The sequence below is a fragment of the Neoarius graeffei genome, chromosome 19 (assembly GCF_027579695.1).
Source record: "Neoarius graeffei isolate fNeoGra1 chromosome 19, fNeoGra1.pri, whole genome shotgun sequence".
In the NCBI taxonomy this organism is placed as follows: Eukaryota; Metazoa; Chordata; class Actinopteri; order Siluriformes; family Ariidae; genus Neoarius; species Neoarius graeffei.
The window spans coordinates 52,609,300-52,622,854 of NC_083587.1; the positions used below are offsets into that span (position 1 = coordinate 52,609,300).

Below are 13,555 nucleotides of genomic sequence, written 5' to 3' on the forward strand. Positions count from 1 at the left end.
GAACTTCCTGCTGTTGAGTTATTAACCCAGTATTATCTACCAGTGCATTTAGCACAAGTGTCAAAAGTGCTAATTATAAGTGCAACACGTCTGTGAAGGTTCTCCGTCATCCAAGTCATCATAAACCGTAGGTGCTAAAGGAGGCAACTGGACTTGCTTGAAATCCTTAAAGATGTTTCACCTCTCATCTGAAAGGCTTCTTCAGTTCTGTCTGACTAGTGGACCAAAAGCAACCCTAAGGAGAGTCGTTGAGGTCACATGGGTCATTGACACTCTCAGGCCCTGTTTACATTATTTCGAATCAGCGGATCATCAGATTAACGTTTTTAAAACGATTCGCGTACACACAGCAACGCCAATACACGATTCGCGTGCACACAGCAACGCCAATACACGGATACGCTAATCACATGACTAATTAGACGGCACGTCACATGATTCCAGTGCATATCGGGCATGCGCAAGTCACTCACCACTTGCAAGTGGAAGGATGGCAAGCGAACACCTTCTCCAGCAGATAAACACACCTGGCTGTGATGTTCATGTTCTCACTGAGTTTAAGTGCCTGAAGGAGGTTGAAATGTGTAAATAAACCTCAGTGCAGCTCAGCGCTTCCTCCTGCGCTCCAAATCACTCCGCCCTGAACAGTGAGTGCCCTCTGGAGGGTGCGCACTCCGGCCCTGCGCAGCTCACAGAGCGCACGAGTGAAGCGCACGAGCAGTGATTCGGGACTGAGCCGCCGTGTGTGTGATCCCAACGCCAGCGAATCAGGAAGGTGGATGTCACAGTGACGTTGTCCAATGACGACGTCAGCTAGAGCTCAGCACAGCGTATCTGCGTATCCTCAATGTTTACACAGCACCGGACCAGACACGAACTGGATTGAATACGTGGGCTCTGGCGGATTCCCGTTTCCCGGTGTTTTAATGTGAACGGACAGTGCATCCGCGAAGAAAACAAGACAGATACGGTCTAATGTAAACTTGGCCTCAATCTATGGCTGAGAGGGTCAACGATCCATGTGACCTCAACGACTCTCCTTAGGGTTGCTTTTGGTCCACTAGAGGATAAATACCTGGAACTCCCCACTAGTCAGACAGAACTGAAGAAGCCTTTCACCTACGGTTGTGGGGTTAGTGTGTGTGTGTATATATATATATATATATATATATATATATATATATATATAAAAATCACACACACACAGAGTAATCTGCTCTGCTAGGCCAAGAACCAGAAGTGCCACAGATCATTTGAACAATCTTTTTCAGATTTTACAGTCTTGTCGAAATTCAGTATAGTCATTATTGTTAAAGTTCAAAGATGAAGCTGTAGTCTGTTTTACAAGGTTCAAACAATACAAAAGATCTGTATGACCTAATATGCATTTCATATTCTTATGGTAGATTGTACATTTTTGCAGTTCACTTTTAAATAAAAAGTGTATTTGTATTTATTTCTCTCAGGGTTTCTGTTTCGGTAAAGCTGGAGAGATTCTGACCATGAAACTGAGGTACAGAGCCTTTAAATCCATGCTGAGACAGGTCAGAGTCAACACAATAATGCTTCTACCAGCATCAGTGTATATATAAGCCATGGTCAGAAAGAGTGGGTGGGATTGAACTCATTTCATGTGTGCATGTGTGTTTTAGGACCTAGGTTGGTATGATGACCCTAAGAATAGTGTGGGAGCACTGACCACCAGACTGGCCACGGACACTGCTCAAGTGCAGGGCGTGAGTTTTTAAACCCCTTCTCTTAAATCTGTATCCAGTCTTTATCCTCTTGAAGCAATACGGCTAGATTAAAGCACTGATGTAGTTTGTACAAGTGACTAAAAATCTGGGATTTACACGTTAATCATGCTGAAATTGTTATATCTAAATCTGACTGTCCAGAGGAAAGAGGAAAGTTAAGAGGAAAGTTAAGGTGTACCACTAACACTATCTGTATCTGTTTAGTGCTCCAAATATCCATATCTGTATTCAGATATAAACCCGTAATTTTTTTTTTTTATTATTTCTGGCAGACTTAAGAAAAAATAAGCAAATAAAATGGTGTGCCCCCTTTTTGTGTCGTCATTAATCCTTCCTTGTAATGCGGAAATGAATTAATAAATTAGCCTGTAAGTGCACCTCTTATTAATTAAAAAGGGGTGTACTTATTAGGGGTGGACCAATGGACAATACCATTGTCCATCGCCTATAGCTGATAGTAATCATGATGTTAAGCCCAGCATTGTGATTCTCCAAATGACGACCCCCCCCCCCCCCCCAATCTTATTACTTATTTGCGTGGATTTCCTCGGGGATCAAGTTGAGCTGTAAAACTGATTATGTATTTTAAGAAGTGCCAGCCAGAGAGCGCAAAACTGAAGGATGGGTTTATTCTAATAATTATAATCACTTGTTGCACCAGATTTACTAAAGGAAAAACAGCAAATTTAAATCACACTATTTACGTAACTCCCAGAACATTTTCTAGTCTATCCAGGAGAATAGAATGATCAAAAGCTGCACTAAGGTCAAGCAATACAAGCAGGGAGACACAGCCCTGATCAGATGCCAACAGTAGGTCATTTACTACTTTAACCAGTGCTGTCTCTGTGCTATGATGAGGTCTAAATCCTGACTGATACATTTCATGGATGTTATTCCTATGTAAATATGAGCATAACTGCTGTGCCATGGCTTTTTCTAGGATAGAATTTAACAGCTAGGATTGAGAACTGAAACTCGGCTCCAAGTTAGAACCGAATCCAAAATGCCACTGTACTGGGTGGTTGTTTGTTTGATGTTTTATCTGTAACCGCTTATCCCGTGCGGGGTCGTAGGGGGCAAGCTGGAGCCTATCCCAGCTGACCATGGGTGAGAGGCAGGGTACACCTTGGACAAGTCGTCAGCTCATCGCAGGGCACTGTACTGGGTATCAGTAAAAAAAATTAAAACTTCAGGTCTGCTCATCAGTTCTGTGAGAACACTTTTTATTATGGCAAACAAAGGCTACATATCTGTGTATGGTAGGTATCTGCCAGGACCTGTCTACATGACTGTCATGCATCAACGCAACAACGTGTCCATGTGTATAGATATGAGCTAGCATGAATGGCTAGCGTCACAACAGTGTGAAAGATGGACCATGGTAAATGGTCAAAAGTTATGTTTTGTTATCTAAATATTTGACCTCTTTTAAACCATTTTGGAATTGAAACAGAGAATTTGATCAGAACCCAAATTGATAATCAGAATCTGAATCGATAAAATTCAAATGATACCCAACCCTAATAACGGACATAAGAGACAAACGTTACTATAAAAGAATGTTGTTCTTACCTTTATTTTAAAAAAAAAAGACAGAACAAGAGCAAGCTTTACAGGCTAAAGCTGGATTTTTATAGGCTATCACTGTAGTTATCGTCATATGCCAATTCGGTAGACATCGCCCAAACATGGTACTTATATGGGGGGGAAACCTTGGTAATCACATCTAATACTGACTTACTAGCACCTTTTCTGCAGGGTTATTAACCTGCTGCATTAAAACACAAGTTAACCAACATGAATACAATTAGAACGGTTTGTCTCCTCCTGGCTTTAAAGGAAAGGGGGAAATACTGAAAGCAGTATTAATATATTGTGAATGGTGTTTGGCAGGCAACAGGCGTGAGATTGGCCACGTTGGCTCAGAATGTGGCAAACCTTGGCACTGCAATCATCATCTCATTTGTGTACGGCTGGCAGCTCACCCTCCTCATCCTCTCCATTGTGCCAGTTATGGCTGTAGCAGGGGCTATCCAGATGAAGATGTTAGGAGGCCATGCCACAAAGGACAAGAAGGAGTTAGAGAAAGCTGGAAAGGTACTGCACTGTTCATAGTAAAATAAATAAAAGATGTGATTCACATCCTTGCTGTTGAAAGAATTTTAGTCAGTCAATTTGCATAGTTCATCTAGCAATTTGAAGTTTAGGGATAATTAGAATAAAACCAGTGCAAAACTGTTTCAGCCTTTTTTTTTTTTTACCAAGACACATAATTGTTTTTCTTTTAGATTGCTACTGAAGCCATAGAAAATGTCCGCACAGTTGTATCATTGACCAGAGAGAGGACGTTTGAGAGACTTTACCAGGAGAACCTAATTCTACCATACAAGTCAGTCCATCTTTTTATGCTTGATCAAAAATGCCTTAGTTACATAGTTGGCCATAAGTGATTTTGGTGGTTGTATGGATTTTTTTTTTTTTCCCCCAGAAATGCTCAGAAGAAGGCACATATCTTTGGCTTGACATTCTCTTTCTCCCAAGCCATGATCTACTTTGCCTATGCGGGCTGCTTCAGGTTTGGTGCATGGCTTATTGAGCAGAAACTGATGACGTTTGAGGGTGTTTTTCTGTAAGTGATTCACATGAGAGAGTTAATCCAATACAATAATGTTAATAATGCTAACCTCATATTTTTATCTACTCATACAGTGGCTTGCATAAGCATTCACAACTTGAACCCTCTGTTTTGTAGTGTTATAACTTGGAACTGAAATGGACTGAATTGGGATTATATATCATAAATCTACATAAAATCTTTTTTTTTTTTTTTTCACGGTCCGGTTTTCATCAAATCCTGCGCTCTGATTGGCTGGCGAGCGGGTCCGTATCCTACGGTACGGACCCCAGTTACGGACCTCTGGCGACTCGCTCGTTCACACCAACAACAAACATAGTAGCAAATTTTGTCAACATTTATCTAAGATTTATTTATAAGATTTTTATCAAAAATCTTATTAATTTTTGCCAGCATTTCTCAAGAGAATAGCATTCATTTTACATCATGGATGGTGATAACGACAGTCTTCACAGCGAAAGCGAGTTTTACTACCCCGAGGAAGAAGAAATAAAAGAAAACATTTTGGGAGAAAGCTAAAAACCTGTAACTGTTGCTAACGCCGAGCAAAAACATGGCTGAATCCTGAATGACTCAATTTTGTATAAATAGGGGACTACATAGGCGGCAAAATGTTTTTTTTTCCTGCCATGGAAGTGTAGGGATCGACCGATATGTTTTTTTTTCAGGGCCGATACCGATTATTATGGAATTGGGATGCCGATAACCGATATGTGCAACCGATAAATGTAAACATTATAATTCACATGAAATTAAACATAGCACACACTGACACAGACCTTCATATCCATGAAATGTATGTTTAATTGTAAAATTGAACATGAAATTTTGTGCAGGGAGATGCCAGCAGCATTTGTACAATAAAGTCAAACATTAGTTAGAATAAAATGAGAAATAAAATAATAATAAAATATTCACCAATAAAAAAATAAAATCACTCCCTACTATATTACAGCTCACCATTTTCAGTGGAAAATAAATGAAAATACACTCTGGATTCTTTTACACTAAGAACTAAGTAAGACTTACCAACTTCAAGTAGTTTTTAAAGAACAAATCAAGTGTAGGGAGCTGCCTGCAGCATTTTTAAAAAAGTAAAATCAAACAAAGTAGGCTATCACTCCCTATTATGTAACAACAGTATTACATAGCCTACTAGCACCATATCACACCTGGCTTGTTTAAATGTTCAAATAGCGCTTTATAAAGTTACCTAACATATACAAGTGCAATGCGCTTTCTGAGCACGAGTCACGTCATGAAGTTTACTCATCACCATAACAAATAGCCAGTAGGCTTGCGCTAGCCTACAGAACACAAACACTACGTTTTATTTCGTCTTCCCTTGACCACCTCTCTGTATGGCTGTCATTCTACTGTTCGAGTAGAACTGCTGACACATTCACAACGTTTCCAGACGGGGATTTAAAAATGACTGCAGCCTACGTTATGCTGGGGACTGCTTACTATGGACAACATTACATGTAGTTTCAGCGAGACTAGTTGGTTGTAGGCTAATTCAAGTGCTTCCTTCCGTAAGCTAAGTTTGCCTGGGTACACAGATGCAAATGGACAATTTTAACGAGTAGTAGATGAAGAATGTAAACATATAATGATGTTGTGCTTTTGCAACTTGTGTGTTTGTGACTTATTGCGGCAAAAGCAGCGTATCCTTACCTTGAAGTGGGATCTGCTTCTGCCCGAGTGCCCATACGGCCGCCTTGAAACAGTTCAGAGTTTAGCTACGTGTGTTGATTGGCTGTATCCCTTGTGCGGCTTCTGCCCGAGTGCCCGTACGGCCGCCTTGAAACAGTTCACAGCGTTCAGCTACGCGTGTTGATTGGCTATATCTCTTGTGCCAAACAAATCAGATGTTGTGGTGGGCGGGACCGTGTTCTTGAACTCAGAGACGAGTGCAGGAAAGGACGTGCAGTGACAGTCGCGTTAGGAACGAAATGGCTGCAAAAAGGCATGTTATCGGCATATCGGTGGAAATTATGGCCGATACCAATAACCCTAAAAATGCAGAATATCGGCCCGATATATCGGCCAGGCCGATTATCGGTCGACCCCTATGGAAGTGCACTTGTATACCGAGGAGGAAGCAATTTGCATTACAGCCGTCAATGAGGATTCAAAATGGCAGCTCGCATCGGCTCGGTTTTCCCTTTCGGGCGCTCTCGTTTTCTGTTAGAATTTGGTAAAGAAAAAAAATATATTATTTACCAGCTTAAGGTCGGTCCCCAGAGGGTCTCGGTCAGTACTTTCAAAACCTCGGTTATGGTATTTCACGATACAGACCTCCCAGCTGGTAAATAACATATACACACGTACGCGTGTGTGTTATATTTTTTATATATAAAATAAATAAAAGTGGGGGGGGGGATCAATGTAGTTTGCAAAATTATTTACAACCCAAATCAGAAAAAATTGAGATGGTATGTTGAAGTTGAAATTAAGACTGAAAACCATTGTCAGTCAATCTTTGACCCGTATTGCACTCAAAACAATCCAACAGGACACGTTTATTTGACCATGAATTTTATTGGGTTTTCAAAATAAACACTGATTTCAATTTTGAGTTTTTGCAACACATTTCAAAAGAAGTTGCTGTTAAAGCATTTACCACTTAATAAATATTTCTATTCTTTCTCACAACATTTAAAAGATGTTTCGGGACTGAAGGCACCAAGTGATGAAGTGTTTCAGGTGTTATTTTGTCCCATTCTTCTTGCAAACAGGTCTTATGGTGTACAACAGTATGAGGTCATCTTTTTTTTTTTTTAATTTCAAAATTTGCCACACGTTCTCTATTGGGGACAGAGTGGACAGCCACCCTCTTCTTCCACAGCCATGCCTTTGTAATGTGTGCAGAATGTGGTTTTGCATTGTCTTGTTGAAATATCCCAGGAAAAGACGTCGTCTTGAAGGCAGCACGTGTTACTCCAAAATCTATGTACTTTTCTGCACTAATGCTGGCCTCACAAAGTGCAAGTTACCTTTGCTGGGGGCACTGACACAACCCCGTACCATGACACACCCTGGCTTTTGGACTTGTTGCTGGTAACAATCTAGATGGTCCTTTTTTTCTTTGGTCCGAAGCACACGGTGTCCATTTCTTCCAAAAAAGACCTGGAATACCGATTCGTCTGACCACAATACACGTTTCCACTGTGTGATGGTCCATCCCAGATGCCTCCGAGCCCAGAGAAGTCAAAAGTACTTCTGGACAGAGTTAACATAAGGCTTCCTTTTTGCACAGTAAAAAGTTTTAACTGCAGTTTGTGGATGCAACTCTGTATTGTAGAGCTTAACAAAGGTTTGCCAAAGTAATCCCGAGCCCATGTGGTTATATCAGCTATAGATGAATTATGGTTCTTGATGCAGTGCCGTCTGAGGGATCGGAGATCACGGGGTGTTCAGCTTAGGCTTGTGTCCTTGCTCTTTATGCACCGAAATTCCTCCAGATTCCTTGAATCATTTAATGATTTATTATGCACCATAGAGGGTGAAATATCCAAATCCCTTTGCATCTTTCTTTGAGGAAGATTGTTTTTAAACATTTCAATAATTTTGTCATACATTTGTTGATAACCTGGAGATCCTTGGCCCATCTTTGCTCCTCAAAGGCTAGGCCTTTCCTGGATACTGATTTTGAACCAAATCATGGTTACGGTAACCTGTCACTGTCAAATCACATCATTATTTAATTGTTTTACTTCATTACTAGTCCTAAATTGCTCCTTCCCATTTATTTATTTATTTTTGGAATGTGTTAGAGGCCTGAAATGTAGGAATGGATGTATATTAACAAATGAAATGAAGTTGACCAGACAAAATATTAAATATCTTGGGTTCATACTGTCTGTAATGAAATACAAGTCAAAGTAAATTTAGAAATAACTGCTTTTTTATTTGCATTTTCCATACCGTCTCAACACTTTCTAATTTGCTGTTGTATAAAGTATGTTAACCAATAGCTTACTAGTGTCATCATGTGCAAAAAAAATTAGTCAGTTAATTGGTACGACAGTAACACACAGACAAAACACAAAAGAAATTGCGAGTTACATGGACAGTAGTAGACAGACAGAACAGATTATGGGATACAAAGGTTGCTGGTTTCCTTGGTGCAAGTTAATCATTTAAAAAGTGAGAAGCATGGCTACTAAGGCAAAAGGCACTGTCTGCTTCTTTTTTTTTTATTTACTGGGTTTTTTGTTTATTGAATTGTTCTGTCAAATATCATCTTGTTTGACTAGGCATTAAGTATATGCAACAGTATTAGGTATTATTATTATTTTGTTAATTGAAATTTCCATTTAGTGTGTTTTTTAATCTGAGTTTATAGACAGACTAATGTTGGTCCCTGATCATACACCATTTAAGGAGTGGCAGTAGGGGAAAAGCACATCCTATTCTGACATGTACTGTAAAACATTATTGAGAGCTGAGTAAGTAGTGGCTAAAGTGTACGGCCTAGGAAATGACATAGGATACAGGTCCAATGACCATTTCGTCCAAAGCCTTTTTCATATACGCTATCAGTTATTTTATATTTCAGGTATTTGTTCGAAAAAAGGAGGAATACTTAATGGAATTTGACCGAAGCAAAAAAACAATTTTTGTAAAGCAAAATGTCTGGCACTATGACCACATAGTGCCAGACATTTGACAAGTATTACCACGATTTGAACGGTCGAGCAAAGATTCGATACAAAGAAGATAGATGTGTGTGGGTTTTGACCCATATTCTTTAAAAAAAGTCAGACTTTTCTGAAGATAAGACACTTCTACCGACCATCGAGTACAACCCTGATTCCAAAAAAGTTGGGACAAAGTACAAATTGTAAATAAAAACAGAATGCAATAATTTACAAATCTCAAAAACTGATATTGTATTCACAATAGAACATAGACAACATATCAAATGTTGAAAGTGAGACGTTTTGAAATTTCATGCCAAACATTTGAAATTTCATGACAGCAACACATCTCAAAAAAGTTGGGACAGGGGCAATAAGAGGCTGGAAAAGTTAAAGGTACAAAAAAGGAACAGCTGGAGGACCAAATTGCAACTCATTAGGTCAATTGGCAATAGGTCATTAACATGACTGGGTATAAAAAGAGCATCTTGGAGTGGCAGTGGCTCTCAGAAGTAAAGCTGGGAAGAGGATCACCAATCCCCCTAATTCTGCGCCGACAAATAGTGGAGCAATATCAGAAAGGAGTTCGACAGTGTAAAATTGCAAAGAGTTTGAACATATCATCTACAGTGCATAATATCATCAAAAGATTCAGAGAATCTGGAAGAATCTCTGTGTGTAAGGGTCAAGGCCGGAAAACCATACTGGGTGCCCGTGATCTTCGGGCCCTTAGACGGCACTGCATCACATACAGGCATGCTTCTGTATTGGAAATCACAAAATGGGCTCAGGAATATTTCCAGAGAACATTATCTGTGAACACAATTCACCGTGCCATCCGCCGTTGCCAGCTAAAACTCTATAGTTCAAAGAAGAAGCCGTATCTAAACATGATCCAGAAGCACAGACGTCTTCTCTGGGCCAAGGCTCATTTAAAATGGACTGTGGCAAAGTGGAAAACTGTTCTGTGGTCAGACGAATCAAAATTTGAAGTTCTTTATGGAAATCAGGGACGCCGTGTCATTCGGACTAAAGAGGAGAAGGACGACCCAAGTTGTTATCAGCGCTCAGTTCAGAAGCCTGCATCTCTGATGGTATGGGGTTGCATTAGTGCGTGTGGCATGGGCAGCTTACACATCTGGAAAGACACCATCAATGCTGAAAGGTATATCCAGGTTCTAGAGCAACATATGCTCCCATCCAGATGACGTCTCTTTCAGGGAAGACCTTGCATTTTCCAACATGACAATGCCAAACCACATACTGCATCAATTACAGCATCATGGCTGCGTAGAAGAAGGGTCCGGGTACTGAACTGGCCAGCCTGCAATCCAGATCTTTCACCCATAGAAAACATTTGGCGCATCATAAAACAGAAGATACAACAAAAAAGACCATCTTGGAGCAACATTTGAGCAACTAGAATCCTACATTAGATAAGAATGGGTTAACATTCCTATCCCTAAACTTGAGCAACTTGTCTCCTCAGTCCCCAGACGTTTACAGACTGTTGTAAAGAGAAAAGGGGATGTCTCACAGTGGTAAACATGGCCTTGTCCCAACTTTTTTGAGATGTGTTGTCATGAAATTTAAAATCACCTAATTTTTCTCTTTAAATGATACATTTTCTCAGTTTAAACATTTGATATGTCATCTATGTTCTATTCTTTTAAAGATATTTTTTTTGGGCTTTTTGCACCTTTATTGGATAGGACAGTGTAGAGACAGGAAATGAGCGGGAGAGAGAGAGACGGGAAGGGATCGGGAAATGACCTCGGGCCGGAATCGAACCCGGGTCGCCCGCATTCATGGTATGGCGCCTTAACCACCTGAGCCACGACGCCCCCATCTATGTTCTATTCTGAATAAAATATGGAATTTTGAAACTTCCACATCATTGCATTCCGTTTTTATTTACAATTTGTACTTTGTCCCAACTTTTTTGGAATTGGGGTTGTACAAATACAGGTCATTTCATCCAATAGTTAAAACATTTTGTCCAAAGCCTTTTTCATACGCACTGTCAATTTTATATTTCAGGAATTTGTTTGATTGAAAAAAGGAGGAATTCTCAATAGAATTTGACCGAAGCAAAAGACATTTTTGCAAAATGAAACTGGAAATGATGGGAATCAGCGAGTGTCAACTTCGGGCGCGTTTGGCTGGGGCCGCTTGTGGGGAGAGACCAAATTTTTATTAGACCAAATTACATAGAAAATCTATACTTGCACTTACCAGATATCCTTGACAAGTGTGATATATGATATCCAGATATAAGAAAACATGCAGGTGAGCCTCATTAACAGCGCGTGTGCGAGAGTCCGCTCGGGTGTGCTCCGGACTGTGTGCGCACTGTTGTTGAGGCTCACCTGCACGTGATCAAGAGACATCGGCGTGCTTATATAAAAGACTGAGAAAACGCATGGTCAGTGCGAAGTATTACACCATGTCAGCACACATTATCAAGCCTTATTCTCCTGTGTAGATTCCCTGGGTTGTCGTCTTTGCCTGATTGTGCCTCACGTGACCTTTTGCTAGTTAGTATACGTTTATGAGATTGCCTGTCGTTTTGGATTGTGTGTGTGTGTGTGTGTGTGTGTGTGTTTTCACAATTAATAAATATTACTTCTGCACTTGCATCCGTCTCCTACCGCTCTCTGACAGTGGGAGGTACATATAGGTTATTAGGTATATAAATCGCAGGAGATGCAGTCATAAACCTGCTTAATGCTAGTCTGGTTAACACCAGACCATATCACAAGTGAAATATGGTCTGGAATCCGCCTATTGAATTTCTCGTAGGGGAGGTGTGGTTTACGATTGTCAACGGCCGTTTATTGGACGTTGCGAAAGTCTATCATTTGGTGTATACGTAGCCCATGGCCAATCATGGCAGTTGTACCCGGTGACGTAGTTAGAGCGACGAAGAGGCGAAGAAGAGAAGGAAAGAGTTTTTTAAAACAAACTTTCACTCTAAACTATTCAGAACAGTGTCTAAAGCTTGATCGAAAGTTTGGTTCGTATCGCTCGCCGCCATGTTAAACGTGATCCGTAAACAGTCCCAAATAAACTACAAGCTTCCGTTTGTCAAGTAGTACGCGTCACCGTCTTTCCACCCCTCCCCACTCTCTGATTGGCTCCCTAACTCAGGCGAGCCTTTAGACCATAGTTTCCATGCTGTCTTTTCAGATCGGAACGATTGTGCAAAGCAGCATGGGATTTCCCAGGCTAGCTTAATGCACTCCCTTAAATGAATAAAATACTATTTAAATAAAATTTATTGAACCATTTTACTGATTAAGGCCGTGTTGGCCTTATTAAGACTGGCTATATGATGAATTAAATGGCTTCACTGGACTCAAAGCTCAGAGAGCAGCCTGTAACGATAAGGGTCTACTTGTTTACGCCCCTTACATCGCTCTTTTGTGTCGAAGCGCTCGTACTACAGCACTCGTTTGCTATACAAAAATTGTTTATTTCCCTTTATTACGGGGAGATGCACTCACTTAAATGAATCATGGTTTGTTTATATCTCGATCTTGTTGCACTTAAAATAATTGATAGTGTGTATAAAAAAGGCTTTGGACGAAACGTCTCAACTATTGGACGAAATGTCTCAACTATTGGACAAAGTGTCCTGATCCCCTGATGTAGTCTTTGTCTTAAAAGATACTGACGTGTCTGTGCTTCCACTTATTTCAATGGAAAATTTGCAATTTCTTTTAAAATCCTTTTTAATTAACCATGATTTTTACATCATCGTTAATGCCAGACTTTATTTGTCCAAGAGATATTTGTCAGGCATTAAATGCTGTATATGACCGCAGTATAAAATGGGGCTCAAGGTTTCTTTGTCAACAGTACCAATCAAAAGTTTGTACACCCCTACTCATTCATAGGTTTTTCTGTATTTTGACTATTTTCTACATTGTAGAACAATACTGAAGACATCAAAACTATGAAACATGTGGAACATGTATGGAATAGTGTGTTAAAAAAAACCAAACAAAATATGTTTCATATTTTAGATTCTTCAAAGTAGCCACTGTTTATCTTGACACTTTACACACGGTCATTAGCTTAACCAGCTTCATGAGTTAGTCACCTGGAATGCTTTTCAATTAACAGGTGCCTTGTCAAAAGTTAATTAGTGCAATTTCTTGCCTTCTTAATGCATGTGAGATCAAAAAGTAAATAATAAAAATACAGTAAATAGCCCGATTCCACAACTGTAGTAATTCATATTATGTCAAGAACCGCTCAGGTAAATAAAAAGAAATGACATCCATCATTACTTTGAGACACGGAGTGTCTTTTAATTAATTAAGAGAGAAAAACTATTGAATTCGAAGGTGTGTCCAAACTTTTGACTGGTACTGAATATAGTGAGATGAAACCGTCTATCTCCATGGATCATGGTGCAACGTATAGCAACATACAACAAAGTACAATGTACAGAAAAACAATGTGCAAATTGTGCACATTAGATATAGTGCAAAACAAAAGACATTGTA

General features: G+C 39.9%; 1 protein-coding gene across 1 annotated transcript in view; it reads left to right on the forward strand.

Annotated features, from left to right (window-relative positions):
- Positions 1-13,555, forward strand: part of abcb4 (ATP-binding cassette, sub-family B (MDR/TAP), member 4) — a 64,845-nt gene that overhangs the window by 32,460 nt on the left and 18,830 nt on the right. The window contains exons 19-23 of the mRNA XM_060900265.1: positions 1,467-1,544; positions 1,653-1,736; positions 3,654-3,857; positions 4,049-4,149; positions 4,249-4,389. Of these exons, the coding sequence (XP_060756248.1) occupies positions 1,467-1,544; positions 1,653-1,736; positions 3,654-3,857; positions 4,049-4,149; positions 4,249-4,389 (608 nt within the window). The remainder of the gene's footprint in view (positions 1-1,466; positions 1,545-1,652; positions 1,737-3,653; positions 3,858-4,048; positions 4,150-4,248; positions 4,390-13,555) is intronic.